This window comes from Heterocephalus glaber, unplaced genomic scaffold (genome assembly GCF_053883595.1).
Source record: "Heterocephalus glaber isolate CG9 unplaced genomic scaffold, H.glaber_assembly_v1.0 deba00000281, whole genome shotgun sequence".
Taxonomy (NCBI): domain Eukaryota; kingdom Metazoa; phylum Chordata; class Mammalia; order Rodentia; family Bathyergidae; genus Heterocephalus; species Heterocephalus glaber.
The window spans coordinates 36041955-36064876 of record NW_028258139.1 but is presented as its reverse complement, the minus strand read 5'-3'; the positions used below and the strand labels follow the sequence as shown (position 1 = coordinate 36064876).

Genomic DNA, 22922 nt, shown 5'->3' with positions numbered 1-22922 from the left:
GGAGTTCAACCTTATTGATAGAAGGGAACTTGCACCACTCCAAGAACTGATTGAAAAGCTCACCTCAAAGGATAGATAAAAGCATGCAGAGCTATGCAAACTGTTCCTCAAATGAAGCTGTGTGGAGTGTGTTTGGGGTGTTTGTCATATTTTATCTGGATTTTGTCTTGGGTCTGGGTGGCTTGTTGGGTTCTCTTTTCTTTGTTCTGAATATCTTAAAACATACTCTATTGGTAGAGGAAGCCAAGAACCATTCTCTCCATTTGAAAGGAGTAAGTTTTTGTCTTAGTGGCTTACAGTATTTTTTTTAAACATGACTTTGGATTTTTTTTTGGTACCAGGGATTGAACTTGGGACCTTGCGCTTGTGAGGCAGGCAGCAGAACCACTGAGCTAAATCCCTGGCCCAAGGAGTTTTAATAATACTGTGTGCTGGAAGAAAATGCTGATGGATGGGATTCTGTGTTGTATAAATCTTGGCACATTGTGAAGTCCCCAAGAGACTTGTTTTTAAGTGCCTTGGCAGGCTCACTTCTGAGATGCAAAGCACAGACAAAACTGAACAGGGCTTGAAACAATATTAAGATTACTATCCAGGGCACTTACTGGTGCATACTGTAAAATAATCTATGATAAAAAGCCATAGTTTACCTAAATTGGTGTTCTCCAGCTTTTACTACATTGAAGAAACATTTGTAAAGGTATGCATAAAACAAAAAAATTAGTATTTCTTAATTATTTTTGATATTGACAGTAATATATTCTATTCAACAAATGCTTAAAATACTATATTCAGGTCTTTTTCCATTCTTAATATCTGTGATATTGAAACTTGAGGATGTTAAAATGTAATATCTATTGCATTTTGGCTTCTTTCTGCATGTTAACTGCACTGTGGGTACTAAACTTCAGGTTATGTACAGGATTGCCATCTTCAGAGGTGATTCTCAACTGTAAGGCTTCTTAGCAGTTTCCAAATGAGCCATAAGTCTGCAGAATAACCACTTACTTTGAAGAGTAGGGGGTAGAAGAGTGTTTTTGGCTAGGGAAGGGGATTAGTTTGTATGGGGAGTTAGGGATGGAATTAAATATGTGGAATTAAGTTCTAGAAAGTTTTGTCTTAAAACTCTTGAATAGAATGATGTTAAGATTTTAATCAGTTACTTTCTTTTAGGAATCAACTTCCATGAGAAGTTAAAAATACATTATTGATTTTAGGGAAAGACATTAAGCATGGATTTAAGGACTGTTTGAGAAAACTGATCACTTTTTCAGCATTTCCATTCAGTGAATGGATCTGGTATTTCCTGTCATTTTGAAATGATATATAGTACCTTCTTTGCATATTATAGGCCCAGTTTGAAGCATTTTGACTTCTGATTTTTCTATTGTGAAATGAATCTTTTTCTTTGCACTGATATCAAACAATGCAAATGCTAATTCAGTAGTTAAAATTTTAGTTGCCAGGACTTCCTACTGGATTAGTACTACCAATAAGAAGTTCAGAAACTTAGTTTTAAAAATAAATAGTAATTTTTTCACTTCAGTTTTGTTCTTGAGAAATACCCTTTCAGATTTCCAGTTTTAGTTTTATCATTTTTGGTAAATTTGCTTTCTTCAGTTAGAAATATGTACCATTCCTCCAGTTAGAAACATGCTTGTAGAACAGAAGTCCTTGCTCTGAATAGATTAAAAATGCTAGAAAAGAAGGTAAGTTTGTTTTTGTCAATAAGTAGAGCAGTGAGTGATACAGTTTAACACTTTTACAATTTGGATCACTAGGAACTGCCTTTTTCTCCATTTCATTTCTAGCAGTTAATGTACTAAGTATCAACAGTAGAAGTAACAGGAGGGCCTAACAGAAGCAAATGTTTACTAGTAATGTTTAATTATACGTGGCAACAAAAGCTAGCTGATTTTCTTAGAACAAACCTTTTAGAACACAGAATAGATAATAGTAACCACTGTGGGCTGGTTCAGACATTTGATATCATGATTTTTGAGTCCTATCTATATAAGGGAAATGAAACACAATTCCTCAACTAGTCTTCCATATCAAATGGTTTCCTGTCAGTCTAGTAACAAAAGGATTGCAGTAGCCAAATATAGAGAGAATAAGAAAATTGTTTTTGTTCATTTAACCCTTATATAGTAGTACACTGTAGAAATGGGAAAATATTTCCACAAATTAATATTTGGTAGTAGGATTTACTTTCCCGCTGTATGTGGACAGGAATTTGCTTTTACTTTGCCAGAATCTCAGGTGCCTGTTTCTGAGTATTCATTTATTCAGTTATTGAGAAGCAAGGATATATATATATACACATATACATACATACACACATACACACACATATATGGATATATATATATATGTATGTATATATGTATGTGTTTATATGTGGTAACAAAGAGTAGGGAGATGCCTGGCATCGTACATGGTGTTAGGTTGTTGCAAGAAAGGAAACTCTCACCAGAGCAGAGGAGAAGAACTGACTTAATAAAGTTGCTTTGCTTTGGTTGGTTCCTACATGTAAGAGGAAGATGCCCTTTACAAAATAAGGATCAAAGCTAGACTTTAGTGCAGAGCTTGCTTATAAATGTCTATTTAGATTCTTTTCAGATCTTTAATTTATAACCAAATTATTTTCCCCCTTTTCTTTATACAGAGTTGTAAAGCAGAAGTTTTCTCATCCTTTTTTGATTACAGCATCCCGTGAAATGTAAAGTAGTAATTTAACAAGGTATTATTAGCACTCATAGCAACTTGCTTAAATGTTGAATTGATGGAAGTTTGAGAAATTACTTTAAATGATGGACTAGTGGTGGTGGAGAAAAATTAATACCAGAAAGAGTGAGATTTTTAAAATCAGCAGTAGATGGTGCTCCTGGCTTTCATTTGCCGACTTCCATTTCCTATAAAAACCATGGCAGTAGACCAACACTGAAACAATTAAGCACGTATTAGTTAGTTGGTGGCTTTGGAGGATAATGTATCGCACAATTTACCTCTACTTTCCCTGTTAATCGTTTGTAAATTCTAAATGGTCAGCATAAAATGTATTGGGGTAGAAGATATGGTTAGGGTAAAATATATTTCATACTGTGTTACTGCATGGCTAATCAGGATAGATGAAGCACTAAAATCTCTTACCAGGAAATAGAGATGATGTGGGTATTTATATTTTACATATGTAATCTTCAGATTCCATTTTATGTATTAACATTTTTCCTGCATATGGGAAAATGACAGATTTCTTTTATAGCTTTGTCTACACCCTCTCTGAGAGAGGTTTTGATAACCACTAAAATGGTAGACTATGAGATGAATGTATTTAAGTTGTAGAACTTTATTTTAAAATGGGTATGTCATACCTTAACATCCAAATCAGTTGATCTTCAGAGTAGTTCCCTTGGAAGGACTACTCATTACAGCTATCCTGCAAATCTTAATGCTTTTAGAATTCCTTTAGAGATGCTATGAGAATTAGCTTGTGACTATGCAAGACAACCACTTCATCATTTTAGTTGCACAGAAAATTTTTTGGCAGCTTAATACAACCTATCTTAATCATCAAACCCAATCTAGTAACTTGGTTGTTTTTTGAGAAGCCACTAGGGAAATTAAAAAGAATGTCATAGCCTCTGAATCGGTAGAAGAGAATGTTTTAAGCATTATTTGCATCATTGGTTTCTTGGTGTCACTATTTTCGAGTGGACAGTACCATTTGGATGTGTAGGCTTTTTAAAAAATTTTCTTTTAACTGTCTTACAGTTAAACTTTTTTTTAAAATCCTAATTTTTTCTCTAGAACTTGTTTTCTAGTTTTTAATCCTCTTTCCTGAAAACTTTTGAATTCTACCTGTGACTACTGTATGATAGTTTTGAGTTGGAGAATATGGAAAAATAGACTCAATATTTAAAATAGTTTTAAGGAAACAAAGCTTTTACCTCCATCCTTTTTTAAAACATACTTTTTCTCAAATGAACAATTTGACTTTAAAGACTGGGGATTGTTGCACAAGCAAATTGGGATAAGTTCTATGTACTAATTATGCTCAGTTTTAAGCCTAGATACCACAAAATACTGAGAATTTTATAACTATTTCATATATCACTTAAAACTTTAAAATTTGTTTTTCAGAAAAATGTGGGCCAAAAATTATTTGTGAATCGGAAATATGTCTGCATATTTTGCAGAGTTCTCTTATTTTGAAACTTACCTGGGATTTTAAAAAATATACCAATTCCTATGAACAGATCTATACTTTGAGGACCTCTTAAAATAATTGAAATTTCAAGGTTTGTCCTAATGTTAAGATTTACTGTAAGAATGACTTTGGTCCAGCTATCATCTTAATTGTGTTTGAGATGATAGAGGTACAGCTGTCTCACGATTTAATGGAAAAGTTTAACATGTAACAAAATTCTGACTGCAGATGATTTGAAATTTTCAGGATTTCATAATAATAAGCATTCTGAAAGTGTTAAAATGCCCTCCCAGTCTGCCACTTTAAGTTAATTTATTTTTGCAAAAGATAAAATACAGATTAGAATTTTGGGTGCTCTGTGTTTTATAATTGTAAAGCAAGTTTCTCTTTTTGCATATATTTCTATTCTGAACAGTAGTAAAATCATTGACCTTTTCCAGCTGTGTTTTCTTATTCATCTCCCTTTGAGGGACTAATGTGTGCGTGCACATACACGTGCACACACATGGAAATAAACCATTTAGGTTGATATGGTAGGTTTTCATTGTTAGTGATTTTGAAGTACTTATTGTCACATCAGTTTTTATGGTTGATAACTTTCTTTAAATGTGTTACCGAAACTGAGCTTATTAGTGATATAATAAACTTTCATATACCATACATGGATGATTCTTAAAGTTTTGCACAAGTTTAGTTTTTATTTATTTCTGAAACACTTAGTTGTGCATGTTTAGAATAGATCAGTGCGTTTTCATGAGAGAACTTTTCTCCTTTAATTGGTCTGCAGAAATGACTGTTTATGGGAAAACAGCTTTTTACACCCACTAAATTGTATTTGTTATTTTTGTACATGCATAACCAGGGTGGTAAGGACACTAACCTTTTAAGAAATACTTTGTTCTATTTGAATTTTTCCTATACTTTCGTTACTTAAAATCACCACTAGAAGCAGTGTCATGAAATCTAGGTTGAGAGAGAATACACTAAATATGAGAACACTTACATTTTAAATAGGAATCATTTCTGAAGAGAAAAGAAGAGGCATAATGCTGCTGTCAAGTGTTAGTAGCATGGGACAGCATTTACATTGTGCAGGTATTTAAGAGAGTGCACAAAGATAAAGATCCTGCTGTCCCAGAGATTAATAGCTGGAAGCTGGATATGGTGGTGCCTGCCTGTAATTATAGGTACTAAGGAGGCCGAGGCAGGAGGATTCTAAGTTTGAGTCCAGCTTGCACAATTTAGTGAGACACTGTCAAATAAAAAATAAAAAGGGGTGCGGCTGTAGCTTAGTGGTAGAATACTTGTCTTGTACGCAAGATTCCTGGGTTCAATCCCCAATACCACCAGGAGAAAAAGTACATAGCTGGAAGGGGAGAAATAGTCTAAAATATGAAATGCAACATGGTTGCTCTATTTTAAGCTGTGCCAAGATTACATAAATTGTAGTTACTGATCAAAGTTTGTCATCATTTTTATTTTAAAGGGGGATCTGAATATCGTATCTGTAATATGTTTTATTTGAAAGTTGTAAATACTGTATACAGACTTGGGATGGGAAGTATTTAAATTCTAGATTTTTTAAAAGGAAGAAACAATGTTTATAAGAAAAAAATCAATAAAGTTATGTTTGGTCATGAATCCTGACTGCATTGCTGTTATTTATATTTTACAATAGGTAGTCCCACAGTAAGCCCATTCCATGAGAAACTGAAGTCGTATGGGATATGCTGAGCATTTCAGAGCTCTTCAGCATTATTTTCTGTAGTGTTCACAACTCTGGATGTTAGTGTATTGTTGTGTTACAGACTAGAAAACTAATGCTTAGAAATTGTTCATCATTGATTTGATCTTGGTTTAAAAAGCCTTAAAATGCCTGAACTTGAAGTTAATGAGGCAAAACAATGATTTGTGGATATTTCCTTCAAGCTAAGATAATATCTAATACTTCGTCTTTATCATTAAATACTAATGAACAATACTGGAGAATCACCCTGATACTTAAATTCTGAAAGGAAATGTGTATTTAGAGCATTATTAGAAGTATGTATTTCAGAGGCACTTGTGCTTGGACTTTTCAGAGTAACTATATTTTGATGGTAGTGGCCACTCCCGTCTTAAGTCACTAATGGTATTTATGGAAAAGACAGGGAGTCGAAATGCCAGTCCATGCTGATGTGGACAGTCTGCATGATTTAAAATCACTTCATTATTTTGCTTGTTAACAGTATTTACAAAGTGCTGTATATAAAGAAATACATACTCGTGTACAGTAAAAATTAATTTTGGTAATTAGGTTAACTTACCTCTATTGTCTTGAATGTAAATTTTTAATTCTTCATATAACAGTGCTTGGAATGATGCATTTTTGGCAACACATAAGGTCTAAGTGATTATTCTTTTAAAGTTTTAAACAACCGTGCTTAATGGAAATTTTACCAAAAGACTGTACATACTTTTCCTTTTTTGATTTTTGAGACACAGTCTCACTATGTAGTTTAGAGTTGGTATTGAACTCATTATGTAGTGCAGGCTGGCCTTGAACTTGAGGTGACCCTCCTGCCTCAGCCTCCCAAGTGGGTAACACATTCTACAGGCATGTGTTACCATGCTGGGCTGTTTTTGTTTCAAAGTAATGAATTCAGCATCACATTTTCCTAATGAGCTCGGTTTACCTTTATAAGCATGCAGCAAAATATATCTTCCTTCGCTAAGCTATGGCTCTTGTGCTCTTCTAGTATGTTATTTTGCTTTCACATTTCAGATTTGTTAGAAGCATCCTGACTCTCACTCATGTTTTATTATGATGGCTTCTGAATCCTTGTTTTCTAGACAATAAAGAAAGTTGCAAGGGGAAATTTATAACTACGCTTACGCTGCTAAATGCTACACAGAAGTATTGGTGTGGTATGGACAAATGATAGGCTGTATCTGTCTATTACTATAATCAGTGTTAAAGGCCTTTTACTTTTTCTGCCTTTGTTTTCATTTTCTGAGTGGGTTGGTTTAGAGTTTTCATAATAAATCTATATTAACAAGACTTTTTTTGAGATGGGGTCTTGCTGGCCTGCAACTCCTGAGTTCAAGCTATCCTCCTGCCTCAGCCTCCCCAATACACAACTCTATTTTCCTTACAGTTTGAACAAGGGAAGAATTCCCAAACTGAAGGGGTAGTAAGATTTCTGGCAAGGAACACTCCTCTGACTGGGTGGGTGCTTAATACTCTTTTATCTGCAGTTCTAAAATCTACAAAGTTGGGGGGAAATTTTTTTTTGGTACTGGTGACTGAACCTAGGTCCTTCACACAGCTACATCCCTAGCCCTTTTTAAAAGTTTGAAACAGTGTCTCAAAAGTTCCCTGGGCGGGGCTCAAACTTGTGATCCTCCTGCCTTATCCTCCTAGAGTGCTGGGATTCCAGGCATGCACCATCACACCAAGTTGAAAATATTTTCTGGAGGTTAGGAAACAACTGAATTCAATGCAAACTGAACTGTAAGTCTATCTCACTTAAAGTGAAAACCCTGTTTCACTGCAAAATATCAGTACATTTAACACCTCTGTAAGTGGCTACTTATATGCAACATATGCACTGTAATTTTTGGTAAGATTTTGAATTCCAAAACATCTGCCTATAAAGGTTTCAGGTAAGGGATTATGGTGGAAGGTGTCTTGAAAAGTGCTTTTCTAGAGTCTCTTCCTTGCTATATCAGACTGTAGGAAAATGGGACATCATATTGGATTTAACGCTAAGAGAGCTAGCTGGGTTCTCTATTCCCTTCATTTGCTTCGTTTATATTTGTTTTGTTTTTTGGGACAGGGTCTCGCTATGCAGTTCAGGCTGGCCTGGAACTCACGGCGATCTTCCTACAGGTGTGCACTACTGCGCCTGGCTTCCTTTATATTTTTGAAGTATACTTTTAAGAGAGGAACTCACGTTCTCACTAGACACTGGCAGAGCTGGGATTTAAAACTAGTTTTTGATTTTCCAGGGCTTAAACTTTTTTTCTGGGGGTTGAGGGTCCTCGTTATGTAGTTCAGACTGCCCTCAACTCCATATGTAGCCCAGGCTGGCCTCGAAATCGCACAGATCTTCCTGCCTCAGCCTCCTGTGGGATCAAAGTCATGTGCCACTCGCCGGGCTTCTTTGGTAGGGTGTTACACTTCTTTAGTGACTTGTGTGAATCATGTGGAATTTTTACTCCACACTTCCAAAACTCAAAAGATACAGAGTGAGATTTGTCCCTATTAAAGTTCTCAGAAGTTTGCCTTACTTCGCTCACTAGTTGCTGAAATTTCATTTAATACGTTGTCCCCCAAGTTTGGGTGTGGAATATGACATCTAGTAGCTTCCCCCCCATTTTCCCCCAATCCATTGCCAGACCTGACGACAATTATTTGAGCCTTTAAGGGGTCCAGCTGCTAATCACTGCGGGGACAACCAGTAATATTCATAAAATAACCGTATAATATATGGAAGTTCCCATGGGCTCATTTTAATATTTTGCTTTTAATTTTTGAAAATGAAGTCACCATTTTCCCCTTCTTTGGCAACAGTTTTAAGATGCATTTCAGGACTGAGGATAGTTACAAGGTAAAAAGTAGCAAGCCCTTTCGTTTCGATAGACAATTTGCCCCTCCTGAGCCCCCAGTGCCACCCCGTCCGACTCCACCACACGGACTCAAGCTGTGAGTCTAGTCCCATCCTTGGCCCTCTCCTTCCCACGAGCCAGCAGAATACCCTTCTCCTACTTCCTCGCTCGACCACCGCGCCTGCGCTTACGGAACTGTCGAACTCCCGCCCTTTAAACCCACGTGACCTGACGTGGCCACGCACGCACGGCCGTGCCGCCAGCCGGCGGGAGAGCGCGTGGGGCGGTAAAGAAAGCGCGCCCTGTGGGCGGGGCCGCGCCCAGGCCCGCCCCATCGCAGCCGCCTCCGCGCGCCAAAGTCAAACCAGGCCGCGGCGCCGAGCGACCCTGGAGTGTTGAGCAGGTTCAGCGCGCGAGCTCGGCGCCTCGCTCTTCTTGCCCTCCGCGCCGCCGACGCGAGAGACCGCCGCACCACAAGAATGGCCACTCCGCCCAAGAGAGTGTGCCCGTCCCCTACGCCCAGCTCCGAGGGCTCCCGCGGCGTCACGAAGATCTCCATTGAAGGGAACATCGGTAAGGAGCCCGCCACCCTCCGACCCGGACTCCCCGCCGCCTCCCGGCCTCCCTGTGGCTGCAGCTCTGTGCGGCCGGGGGCACAGGCCGGCCGCCCATCCGGTCGCTCCGGTGAGAGTCGCTTGCGCTGCGCGCTTCGGCGCCCCTAGGACGCGCGGAGACGCGGGCCTTTGTCTAGTTGATCTCCTGTAGCATCGTTGTGGATGTGCCTGTTTCTGTAGCTCCCCTTTTTATTGATGGACAGTATTCCATTGCATGGATCTGCCACAATTTATTCCCCAGTTTTGCAGCTTTGGGATTATTTCCAGTTTTTAATCATTGTTAATACAAGTAATGTGAGCATTCAAATACATGAAAAGAGGTTTCTGCTGGTCTTAATAGCAAGGATTCCTCATCCCCTTACCCACATCCAAGTAAACTCTGGGTCTAACTGGCTAACGTTTCTGTTCCTAACCTTCATGGGCGCATGCTGCACCATGGATGTCATTTTGCAAGGTGAACACGAATTCCTATTTTTGTATATTCCCTACTACAGGAAACCTACTCTTGACGCTTCCTGTTTTGGTAGAATTTTTACTCTTTTGGCTGCAACGTGAGTACTGGCCATTCATGCATTACAGCAGACAGTTTGGCACATTCAAAGCACAGTCGCTTTTTTGAGAAGGCAAAGCAAGCAGGTGCTTTAAGCGTTCCGAAGAATACAAGAAAGCTGAAGACTCCCTCAAAGAAAGCCTATTTTATTGCTCCAGTTTAAAGGCCCCACTGGGAAAGATCCCTGTTTCCTTTTAGCAGTATAGGTTCTTTGAGGATGCGTGTTTACTGCTATGATTTCTCACAGCCTTTTAGTGGTTAAGACCATATGTAAACAGGAGAAACTAGTAAACAAAGTATCTTAAAGGGAAATGTGAACAGATAACCCCAGTTAGGCAACGTATCATATTTAGAAATCCAGGGCCGGGGATTTAGCTCTGGTTCCTCCACCTGCCTCGCAAGCACAAAGACCAGAGTTCAAAGACCAGAGTTCGATCCCCAGTAACAAAAAAAAAGAAATCCATTTTCTCCCAAGCATCTTTAATCTTCTCAACTCCTGAAATAATTTTTCTTTGTTTGTTTCTGTCTTTCTCTGTTGGCTTTTTGGTAGAGGGCCTCACTCTGTAGTTCAGGCCGGACTTACTATATAGCCCAGGCTGGCCTTAAACTCTCAGTGATCCCCCAGCCTCAGCCTCCTGAGTGCTAGGATTACAGGTGTGTACTATCATGCCTGGCTGATAAGTTTTTAATGTGTCATTCCATCTCCAGTTTGTCTTAACTGTTTCCAGAGCAGTCAGTAGTTATACAAATGCAGTTGTGTTATAAGTTCTCTTCGCCATGGTTTCTGTGTGCCATGTAGTACGAATAATCACATTATTTCTCGTCCTAAAACTGTAGGCATTGGAAGTGTTTTCATATTGATTTTAGAGTTGTTTACTTCTTCATTAGTCTTAGGTACAAAAGAACTGATCGTGTTTGTAGACTAAAAGAATGAAGCCATTAGAGAGGCAGTGTTTGAAAATGCAAGAGCCTGGAATCCCTGCCATTGTAGTGATAGTTTACTGATTCTCACACACTTTTCCTTGTCATAGTTACTTTTCTGGTTGCTGAGACAAAATACTTGGTGCCCAAAGTTAAAGGAGGAAAGGTTTATTTAGTCACAGTTTATAGAGGTTTCAGTCCATAATCAGCTGGCTCCAGGGGGAGGTGGGGGAGTGGGGGGGTGAGGAGGGGGTGGTGGTGGCAGAGGGTCAACAGCTCATGGCGAGCAGAAGGTAGCAAAACAAGGGACAACCGCAGCTCTTTCTATCCCCTCTGTCTTATCCAGGCTACTTAAGGCAGGTAGCACTCACAGCCTTAATCCTAGTGCCCTTTAGCCTAACATTGCACCATGTATCAATCCCAGTGTCACACACCCTCGATCCAGTCAACTCTGAAAAAGCACCACCTATGACTGCCTGAGGCTTTGGGAGTATATCAAGACACAAGCCATAACATTCCTTGAGAATAGTGCTGCTGTCTTCCTGGTATTATGAGAAAATAGGGTCAGAGAGGTTCTGGGACTTGCCCGAAGTCACTCAGCTAGTTAAGTGCTTCCCAGGAAGTTCTCCCTCAGGCCTAGGAGGATTGTTTCTCCTACCATAACGTGTTTCCTAAAATCTCACCGGGATTTTAATTCCTCTGTTCCATGGCTTTGCTAAGCTAAAAATAATAACAAACAAATGTGCTCCACCCATTTGGATAGAGACCTCTTTCAGTTTTCATTAAGAAAAAGAGAGGGAGGGAAAGGGTTGAGAGGGGGAGGATGAGGAAGAAAAAGGGAAGAAGTATAGGAAGTTGGACATTTGGTTTTATTTTTCTTGTTTTTATATTGTTTGTTATTCTTTATCTTTTGCAAGGTAGATGACTGTCTGTCTGGCTTTTCTTTTCCTGGTTTCTTTCCTCAATTTTACCTTTCCTCTTGCAACAGCTGCGGGAAAGTCAACATTTGTGAATATCCTAAAGCAAGTCTGCGAGGACTGGGAGGTGGTTCCTGAGCCTGTTGCCAGATGGTGCAACGTTCAGAGCACTCAAGGTGAATTTGAGGTATGAAGATAAAACTTAAGTGAATAAAATAAAAACCTTTTGGATCATATTTAATCGCTTTGCTTTTATCCCTCTTTCAGTAAAACTTATATCTGGCTTTAAGTTTGGATTTTCATCTGGGTGTATGAATATATATGTAAAGATGCATTTAAGATTTATGCAAAATATAAGTAAAGTTTAAAAAGATTTTTAAAAGCACTAATAAAGTTTTTATAAATTAAATTGCCAATTAAATTTCTTGAGTGGCTTTTTTCATTTTTTTTAAAACAAGGAAACAAGAAAAACAAAGCAAAAAACACTATCCCGGTTGCTGAATTTTTTTTATTAGTTTATCTTTCTAACCTTTTGTCTTAGGGAAAAGCATTTCTCTCATTTTTCTGTATAGTACTGCCATTCTTACTAGACTGTGATTCCAGGCACCAACTTTCATTTTCCCAGAACTTGTGCATACTGCATTGGAAGTGAAAAAGGAAGGGAATAGCAGTTAAATTTCATTTTTTATAGTAGAAATTTTGATTGTGTTTGTATCAGAATGTGATTGCTAAGATTTTTATTTCTGAGAAAATGAGAATTGAAATTGAAAGAAGAAATCTTTAAAAATGAAAACATGTCCTAGAAAGTTACTGTGTTTAATCCAAGAAAGACAAGATTAAGAAAAGTATTATTTTGAGCTATTATGAGGTTTCCTGCATATGGTACTTCAGTATTTAGAAGGTAAGTCACATACACAAGAAGGAGTTGCTAGGAAGATCATAGACTTTCAGGATATATTATTATTATTATTATTTATTATTATTAAATTCTTTTATTGGTACATTTTAGGTATGCAGTACATTTGCATTTATCTTTGGGTGCTTGTACCTCTACATGATGTATCTTGGTTCTCATTTTTTCCCCATTACCTGTGCGCCCTTCACCCCTAAACCCTCCCCTATTTACATACTTCATTTCTATTTTGTTTTCTTTTCTCCTAATTTTTCCTTTCCATTCTTTCCTTTCCCCTTCCCCTCCCACCACCCCTACCCCTTTGGACCTTTTCCTATTTCAAAGTATCAGTTATTAGTTATTCATCCTTTTAGTCCTTATTTACACTCAGTTTCTTACACTAGAGAAACTGTTCAGTTTTTACACGTGTCTTATTTCACTTAAGAGAATGGCCTTGATATGCATCCATTTAGTTATAAATGACTCGAGTTTCTCATTCTTTATGGATGAGTAGTACTCCATTTTATAAAAAACCCCACATTTTCTTTATCCAGTCTCCAGTTGACGGGCATTTGGGCTGTTTCCAAGTTTTAGCTATTACAAACTATGTTGCTATGAACATGGGTGCACATATATCACTGTGGGATGATTCTTTTAATTCTTTGGGGAAGATACCCAGCAGGGGAATAGAGGGGTCAAATGGAACCTCTGGTCCTAGTTCTTTGAGGTATCTCCATACTGATTTCCACAGTGGTTGCACCAGTCTGCACTCCCACCAACAACAAAGAAGGGTTCCTTTCTCTGCACAACCCCGCCAGCATTTGTTATTGGTTCATTTCTTGACAGTAGCCATTCTTTCTGGGGTGAGGTGGAATCTCAGTGTTGTTTTCATCTGGATCACTTGAATGACCAGTGATGTTGAACATTTTTTCATATATTTATTTGCTGCTTTTACTTCTTTGTCTGAGAAACGTCTGTTCATTTCAGATGCCCATTTTTGAATTGGGTCTTTGAATTTTGGGCGTCTGATTTTTTTCAGTTCTTTATAGATTCTAGATAGTAGCCCTTTGTCTGAGGAACAGCTGCTAAAAATTTTTTTCCCCCATTGTAGGTTGTCTGTTAGCTCTGTTTCTCTTGCAGTGCAAAAGCTTTTCAATAAGATGAAATCCTAGTTGTTGATTCTTTCTGCTAGTTACCATGCTACCGAGGTTTTGTTCATAAAGTCTTTTCCTATGCCAATATCTTCAAGAGTTCTACCTAACTTATCGTCCAGCAAGTTTAGTGTTTCTGTCTTAATATTTAGATCTTTAATCCACTTAGATCTCAGTTTAGTGCATGGTGATAGATATGGGTCTAGTTTTAATCTCTGACAGGTTGAAATCCAGTTTTGCCAACACCATTTTTTAAATAGGCTATCTTTCCTTCAATGAGAGTGGTTGGCTCCTTTGTCAAAGATGTGGTGGCTGAGTATGTCTGAAGTTGTTTTTGCGTCTTCTGATGTATTCCACTGATCCTCGGGTCTGTTTCTTTGCCAGTACCATGTTGTTTTTATCACAGTAGCTTTGTAGTATAGCTTCAAGTTGGGTATTGTGATACCCCCAGCCGTGTCTCTGTTGCCCAGAATTGCTTTTGCTATTCTAGGTGTCTTCTGGTTCCAAATGAATTGTTGGATTGTTTTCTCTAGCTCTGTGAAGTATATTGTTGGAATTTCAATCAGCATTGCATTAAATCTATATAGCAGTTTTGGAAGTATGGCCATTTTCACTATATTGATTCTTCTTACCCAGGAACAAGGGATGTCTTTCCATTTTCTTATATCCTCTGTGATCTCCTTTTTCAGGGTGCTGTAGTTTTCAGCATAGAGGTCTTTTGCTTCCTTTGTTAGATTGATTCCTAGATATTTCATTTTTTTGGATGCTATTGTAAAAGGGCTTGTTTCCCTAATTTCTCTCTCAGTGAGTCTGCTATCTGTGTATAAGAAAGCTATTGTTTTTTGAGTGTTGACCTTATATCCAGCTACTCTACTGAATCTGTCAATTAAGTAAAAAAGTCTTTGGGTAGAGTTTTTTGGGTGTTTCATGTAAAGTATCATATCATCAGCAAACAATGACAGTTTAACTTCTTCCTTTCCTATCTTTATTCCTTTTATGTCTTTCTCTTTTCTAATTGCTGTGGCTAATGTTTCCAGAACTATATAAAACGGTAGTGGTGATAGTGTGCATCCTTGTCTTGTTCCTGATTTTAGCGTGGAAGTTTTCAGTTTTTGACCGTTTAGTATGATGTTGGCTGTTGGTTTTTCATAGATAGCTTTAATCAGGTTGAGATAAAGACCTTCTATTCCAATTTTGTGTAGGGTTTTTATCATGAATGGGTGTTGGATTTTGTCAAATGCCTTTTCTGCATCTATTGAGATGATCATATGGTTTTTGTCCTTGACTCTGTTAATATAGTGTATTACATTTATTGATTTACTTACGTTGAACCATCCTTGCATCCCTTGGATAAATCCGACTTGGTCAGGGTGCATGATCTTCTTGATGACCCTCTGTATTCTGTTTGCCAGTATCTTGTTGAGGATTTTTGCATCTGTGTTCATTAGGGAGATTGGCCTGCAGTTCTCTTTTTGGGTTGGGTCTTTCCCTGGTTTTGGAATCAAAGTAACACTTGCTTCCAGGAATGAATTGGGAACCCTTGCTTCCCTTTCAATTTTCTTGATGAGTTTAAAGAGTAATGGCATTAGTTCTTCTTTAAATGTCTTGTAGAATTCAGCAGTGAAGCCATCAGGATCTGGGCTTTTCTTTGTTGGTAAACATTTTATTACATTTTCAATTTCACTCATTGTATTGGGGTGTTTAGAATTTCTATATCGTCTTCATTTAACTTTGGCAATTCATACGTATCTAGGAATCTGTCCATTTCTTTTGTGTTTCCCATTTTATTAGAGTACAGGTTCTCGAAGTAGGTATGGATGATCCTCTGGATATCTGCTGGGTCTGTTGTGACTTCCCCTTTTTTGTTCTTAATTGCATGGATTTGAGTCTTTTTCCTTTTTTTGATAAGGAAAAAGATTTCTTTTTGGCTAAAGATTTATCGATTTTATTTATTCTTTAAAAAACCAACTCTTTGATTCATTAATTTTTTGTATCGTTCTCTTAGTCTCCATTGTATTGATTTCTGCTCTCATCTTTATAATTTCCTCTCTTGTGCTGGCTTTGGGTTTGTTATTTTCTTCTTTTTCCCGGAGTTTGAGGTTCTGCATTAGATTATTTATCTGAGTTCTTTCTGTTGTCGTAATATGGCCATTCACTGCTGTGAATTTCCCTCATAGAACTGCTTTCATTGTGTCCCATAGATTCCTAAATGTTGTACTGGCATCATCATTTACTTGTAGAAACTGTCTAATTTCTTCTTTAATTTCCTCTGTGACCCATTGGTTGTTCAGGAGGGTGTTATTCAATTTCCAGGTGTTTGTGGGAGTTTTGCAGTTTCTCATGTTATTGATCTCCGGTTTTATTGCACTTTGGTCTGATAATATACCGGGGGTAATTTCTATTCTTTTACATTGACTTGGACATGTCCTGTGAGCTAGGATGTGGTCTATTTTGGAGAATAACCCGTGTGCAGCTGAAAAGAATGTGTATTCTGATTTTATGGGGTGGAACACTCTGTAAATATTGATTAAGTCCATTTGTTCAATAGCTTGGTTCAGTTCTAGAATTTCGTTGTTAATTTTTTGTCTAAATGATCTGTCTATTTGTGATAGTGGGGTATTGAAGTTCCCCACTACAACTGTATTAGTACTTATTTGGTTTTTCATGTCCATTAATATTTGTTTTTTATATTTGGGGGCATTAGTATTTGGTGCATATATATTTGTTATTGTCATCTCTTCCTCTTGGATTGTTCCCTTCACAAGGATATAATGACCATCTTTGTCTCTCTTGATTAGTTTTGTTTTGAAATCTACCTTGTCTGCAAATAAGATTGCTACCCCTCCTTTTTTCTGGGTTCCTGTCGTGTGGAGAGCCATTTTCCATCCTTTTACTTTCAGTCTATGGATTTCCTTTTGAGTTAGGTGTGTTTCTTGTATACAGCATATTGCTGGATTTTGCTTCTTAATCCACTCTGTCAGTCTGCTTCTTTTGATTGGTGATTTGAGGCCATTAACATTGATAGTTACAATTGAGAGGTATTGACTCATCCTTGTCATGATGTTTTACTGTTGTTGGCTCTTATTTCTTTTTCCCCCTCTCCCTTTAATTTCTTACCTTGTCTGGTGGCTTCCCTCTGTTGAGCCTCATGGAGTTGTAACATTTGCTGCCTTTTTGTAGGATATTGCTTAGAATTGTTTGGAGTGCTGGTTTGGTGTTCCTAAAATTTCTCAGGTGTTCTTTGTCATGGAAGTATCTAATTTCCCCATCGATTTTGAAAGATAATTTTGCTGGATACAACAGTCTAGTTTGGAAGTTGTTTTCTTTTAGAGCTTGAAATACTTGACTCCAGGCTCTCCTTGATTTGAGGGTTTGTGTTGAGAAGTCTGCTGTGATTCTGATGGGCTTTCCTTTATGGGTGATTTGTTTCTTTTCCCTAACTGCCTGTAGGATTTTGTTCTTCTTTTGGGTTTCTGGGATCTTGACTATTATATGTCTAGGTGTAGATTTTTTTTGATCATGGCTGGGTAGAATTCTATATGCCTCGCTTATCTGTATGTCCAATTCTCCTCCTCTGTCTGGGAAGTTTTCTACTATTACTTCTGTGAACAGTTTTTTTATGTCAATTGTACTTTCTTCTGTTTTTTCATGGACTCCTATCAGTCTTATATTATTCTTATTTGCATTATCTAGCAGCTGTTGAATTGATTTCTCCTGGTCCCTTACTATTTTTAAGAAATCTCTGTTTTCAGGGTCCTTCACCGCAATCCTGTCTTCTATATCTGATATTCTATCTTTAGATTGTTTTAATCTGCTCTGCATGCTTTCAATGTAGTTTTTACTCTCCTGAATATCTGTTTGAATCTGTTTCATGGATTCCATTTCTTTCTTATGTTGGCGATCGTGGTTTCCATTTCTTTCTTATGCTGGGCATTCCTGGCTTCCAGCATGTTTCTGAGCTCATCTATTTTTTTTTATCAGTTTCTCTTCTAGAGCCTCTAATCATGTCTTTTACTCTGCTCACCATCTCTGTATTTATTTGGTAGATTATTTCTGCTTTGAATTTTTCTAGAGCCTCATTCATCTGTTTTGTTCCTTCCTGTGCTATCAGTTCAGGGTGTCCAGGTGGTTGATTATCAGACTTTTGCACCTTATTTCCCCCAGAAATTGCCTTTTGTAGGGTGCAAGTCTGGGTTTGTGACTTGCTTAAATGTCTTCTCATTTTTGTTTTTGGTACTGTCCCTGGTTTAGTTCCTGGGTTGATATTATGAAGTTGTTTTTTGTAAGTATCTTTGTTGGTTTATTTAAAACCCTTATGGAATGATTGCTTATCAGAGGTGTCTACCAGATACAGCTGGTCTTCAGGTTTTGAGTTTCTAATGACTCTGAGGCTATGTCATGTTCATTATACCAGAAAGGAAAACTGTTTAGATCAATCACGACATCTTAGCCCAAGCCATACAATCAGCAACACCATAGCATCAAATACCTCTTAAAGAATGACAATTTGTGGTAGTTATTAATCTATCACCTTTAAAAAATAAAGGACCTCCTTCAAGGTGTATCTCTCCTGTAACAGTAGACAACGTGGGCAGCAGTGTGCAGTTATAAGTCAATGAGTCTCAGTAAGCTAGTCCCAGACCCGTGAGATTGGGCAGATTTCTGGTTGCAAGTCCCCAGTTGAGCTCCCTGTCCTCCTGCAGGGTTGCACTCTGCAATTTTCTACTGCATGTTTCAGCTGCTTTTCCCCTGAAGAAAGTTCAGTTTCCGTTGGGAGCTGATAATCCCTCCAATTTACCAATCACGGTGGTCTGGTGTGCCTTTATTGCAGAAATGCCCTTCACTTTTCCAGCGGGCTTGTTTTCATCAGGGAGCCTGAGACAGGCACTCTTCTCTGTTGTTCACTTCTGGAGCTCAGGACAATGGCTTTTGTCCCCCTGTGCCTCTGCAGTGTGTAACCAAGTAGCTGCACAGCCAAAAGGCCTGGGGTGGGGGGGAGTATTGTTGGAGGTGCCTGCCAGGCCCAGCCATCAGCTGGTGGGCCTGTGTGGTGGGTGGAGGGAGGGGAGGTCCTCCTCACCCTGTCCTGGTGGCTGGTGGAAAGCTGGTGGAGAAAGCAAGATAGGAGATATTATTTTGAATAAGTGAACGTATTTTCTGACATGCTTCTGTTTGCCAAATATAGTTAAATTTAGGTCTGGTGGGGCCCAATTAAGTATATATACTCCAATCTTTAGATGATCTAGAACTAAATTTTAACAGAACTTTCTCCCTACATGACCACATTTTCTTAAGAAATTGATCTGTGTAAATAGGGAAGGGTGGAGGGTGTGAAGGGCGCACAGGTAATGGGGGAAAAAATAAGAACCAAGATACATCGTGTACAGGTACAAGCACCCAATGATAAATGTAAACGTATTGTATTCCTAAAATGTACCAATAAAAGAATTTAAGGAGAAAAAAAGAAATTTATATTTCTGCTCTTTAGGGAAAGGCAGGGTTAGCTTTAGAATTTTAAGGTGGGTGAATATATTTGTTTTTTATTTCATTCAGCATTTTTAATTGCTGTGATAATAGCTGTGGAAAAGTGTATATGAAATCTATATAGTTTGAAGAACAATTTTGTTGCTTTTTGCTTTTTTGAGACAGGGTCTCACTAAGTAGTTTAGGCTGTTTGAACTCACTACGTAGCCCTGCTGACCTTGAACTTGAGGCAGTTCTCCTTCCTCAGGCTCCAAAGTGGTGAGACTATAGGCATGAGCCACCTTACTTGGCAGAGGGACAGTTTTAAAGCTAATATCTTTATACCAATTACCCAGGTCAAGAAATGAACATTGTCATTATTATAGGAATTTCTGCTTATCTTTCTCCAGTCATGTCTCCTTCAACCAGATTCAAATTTGTGAGATGCCTCCTAATTAAAATCATTGCCCTAGTCAACTACTTCCCTCATCAGTATTGAGCCCTTTAGTTATGTTGTCAGAGGAGAGGGTGAAAAGGATTGTTTGTATTAATACATTTGGGAAGATATATTGTAAGCTTTGTTGAACTTGGAGTCAGAGTGCAGAGAGTTAGATTATGTTAATGACTCATGTTGTTAGGCAATGACACATTTGATATATCTGTCTTCATTTTAAACCTTATGGCTTTGTACTCATGCCAGTGTGCTGGGACATTTTTTTCATGTACTAGAATCAGAGTTTCAAACTGGCTTTTCTTTATAACTAGCATACCACAGCATATTCTCTCATCAGTTCATTGCATTCCGGTCTTGTCTTGGTGATGTCATAGTGTGATTATCTTTATTGCATTCTGATACAAATTCTTGGAGGGTAGCTTTTATCTTTTGAGTGTATAGAGGGCTGTTACACTGCTGGTCTTCCTGTCCTTGCTGGCGGACTTTCATACATTATGGGAGCAGTGTTTTCAGGGATAAGTTATAGAATGTGAGGGGGTGGGCAGCTGGCTAGCTGCCCTATATCTTAAGATGTTTTCTTTTTTCTGGACTCTATTATAAACTCAAGAAGTGGGTTCTTCTTCACCCTGAAGCCTTCTTCCTCAAACCCACCCTGATCTATGCCTTGGAATTACAATGTGAATTATATACTGTCCAAATCCCAGCTTTCTTAGAACCCTGTGAACAGTGACCCTGGCCATTCCTACATTAGATGTCATCTATTTGATTGTACTTCGTGGGGGTAGAGCTGGAAGATTTGGTTTATTGGTACCTCTCACTCTTTCCTCAACTAAATATGTACCGCAAGCTTAGCTTGTTTTCTTTTGTTTTGCCTGTTTCTTTTCTTTTTCTTTTTCTTTTTTTGGTACCAGGGATTGAACTCAGGACCTTGCGCTTGGGAGGCAGGCAGCAGAACCACTGAGCTAAATCCCTGGCCCTGCCCCCCCCCCCCCCAGTAATGTCTGAAATACTGCTATCCTCTTGATAGGCTACCACTAATTTTGGTAAAATAACAACAGGCAAGGTATTTAAAAGATTATATAGTTTCTTTTTTCCTTTCCTCTCCTCTGGTAAAGAAGATATTTAAAACCTACCACTTAGATGATTATCAATTTTTATATTAAAACATTTAAAAAAACTAATAAGAATGTCCTTTATTTGGTGATTTTTGTCACTTAGGTCTAAAGCTTTCATATAATTGCTTCCTTTTAGCTTATTTTTGAGATACCTGACTGTTAAGGGAGATCTTTCTGTCCTTTTTTCTTTGCTGAGCTAAATTCTTTTTTTTTTGGTACTGGGGATTGAACTCAGGACCTTGTGCTTGCAAGGCAGGCGTGGTGCCACTGAGCTAAATCTCCAGCCCCACCTGAGCTAAATTGTTCAGGAGGATCACTGCTATTAATTCTGAAGTATTGTTTAAGTTTTTAAATGTTAAAAAATTTAAGTTGAAGAAACATATAGTATACAACATGATGTTTGAAATATGCATACATTATTGGGTGGCTGAGTCCTTAGCATGTGTGTTATTTATCACCAAGAAGACACTACAAAATTAGTAACTGAGAAAGAAGTTGTGAATATACTTGTCTATGAAACAATGACATATTTTTTCTTTTATTTTTGTATCTTGATATTTATATTTTTCACTTATTTTACCAATAATCTATGATTCCTGTAAGATGGCAAAATACTCTACCAGGAAGTGACAATGGATATGATTTAGAGCCAAATGGAAGTTTCTAAAAGTTGAGTTAATTGGACCAAATGGTATAGATCTTAGGGAAAAAAATGTCATTAAACTGCTCTCCAGAAGTATCAGATGTATAAAATTCTATTATAGATTTTTGCTTAAGTTTTAATTAATGTAGTTTTAGAATTAGCTGATTATTATTTTTATAATGAGGTCATAAGTCAGGATTGAACCTCTGAGTTCTTTTAATAGACTGAAATTGTCTTGTTAAGACAGATTACATTTATTGAGAAATTCAACTAAAAGAAGGTATATGATGTTTATTATTATTTTTTTTCTTTTTGGTACTGGGGCTCGAACTCGGGACCTTGTGCTTGCGAGGCAGGTGGCAGAACCACTGAGCTAAATCCCCGGCCCGTGTTTATTATTATTATTATTTTTTTTTTCTTTTTGAGACAAGGTCTCACTGTGTAGTTCAGGCTGCCTTTGAACTTACTATGTAGCCTACGCTGACTTCAAACTCAAGGCAATCCTCCTGCCTCAGCTTCCCAAGTGCTGAGATTATAGACATGAGGCATGGCTTTTATTAATTTTTTGTTATTAACATAAAATTTTACCATTCTAACCATTTTTTTTTTTTTTTTGTTACCGGGGATCGAACTTGGGTCCTTGCACTTGTGCAATAGGCAGCGAAACCAGAGCTAAAACCCTGGCCCTCATTGTAACCATTTTTAAGTGTACAATTTAATGTTAAGTATATTTACATTGTTGTGAAACAGATCTCCAGAACCTTTTCATCTTTCAAAACTAAAACTCTATTCCAATTCAACCACTCTCTCTGTCCCCTTTTCTCAGCCCTTGGTAACCACTGTTCTACTTGCTATGAGTCTGATGATTTTAGATACCTCACAGAAGTGGAATGATAATATTTGTCCTTGTGTGTCACTTATATGTCACTTAGCAAAATATCCTATGGTTTTAAAAATATACTTATTTAAAATTTAAAAGGTCCTTATTTGAGTGGATGTAAAGAGATAAAGAACTCAGATTTTTAAAGTGAAAATTAACATTGGAAAAGAAAATATATATAGTTACAGTTATGAGCTGGGCATGGTGGCGCACACCTGGAATCCCAGCACTCAGGAGGCTGAGCCAGGAGGGTCACCACAGGTTTGAGGACGCCTGGGCTACACAGAGAGACCCTGTCTCAACTCCTTGCCAAAAGAAAAAATACATAGTTACAGTTAATAACATAGTAAAGCGGTATTTTGAATATATAACTGAGGAATTGAATCTAGTATTCTTTATTATCAAATAAATTGTTTTCACTGGATGTGGTGGCACATGCCTGTAATCCCAGTACTTAGGAGGCTGAGCCAAGAGGATTGGCATGAGTTTGAGGCCAGCATGGGCTACATAGTGAGTTCAAGG

The 22922-nt window shown here is 37.9% G+C and overlaps 2 protein-coding genes across 4 annotated transcripts in view; both read left to right on the top strand.

The window, feature by feature from the left end:
• The window catches only part of Mob1b (MOB kinase activator 1B), an 86825-nt gene extending 80974 nt beyond the window's left edge, over positions 1-5851 (top strand). For both annotated transcript variants that reach the window (XM_004871742.4, XM_021249807.2), the window contains exon 6: positions 2-5851. In XM_004871742.4, the coding sequence (XP_004871799.1) occupies positions 2-79 (78 nt within the window). In that variant the 3' untranslated portion in view covers positions 80-5851. The remainder of the gene's footprint in view (position 1) is intronic.
• Positions 5852-5988: 137 nt separating this feature from the next.
• Dck (deoxycytidine kinase) overlaps positions 5989-22922 on the top strand; it is a 35910-nt gene continuing 18976 nt past the window's right edge. Inside the window, exons 1-2 of one of the 2 annotated variants that reach the window (XM_004871743.3) lie at positions 5989-9373; positions 11874-11989. In XM_004871743.3, the coding sequence (XP_004871800.1) occupies positions 9280-9373; positions 11874-11989 (210 nt within the window). In that variant the 5' untranslated portion in view covers positions 5989-9279. Of the gene's footprint in view, positions 9485-11873; positions 11990-22922 lie in introns of both variants that reach the window. The other variant, XM_087184568.1, reaches the window with a different exon arrangement.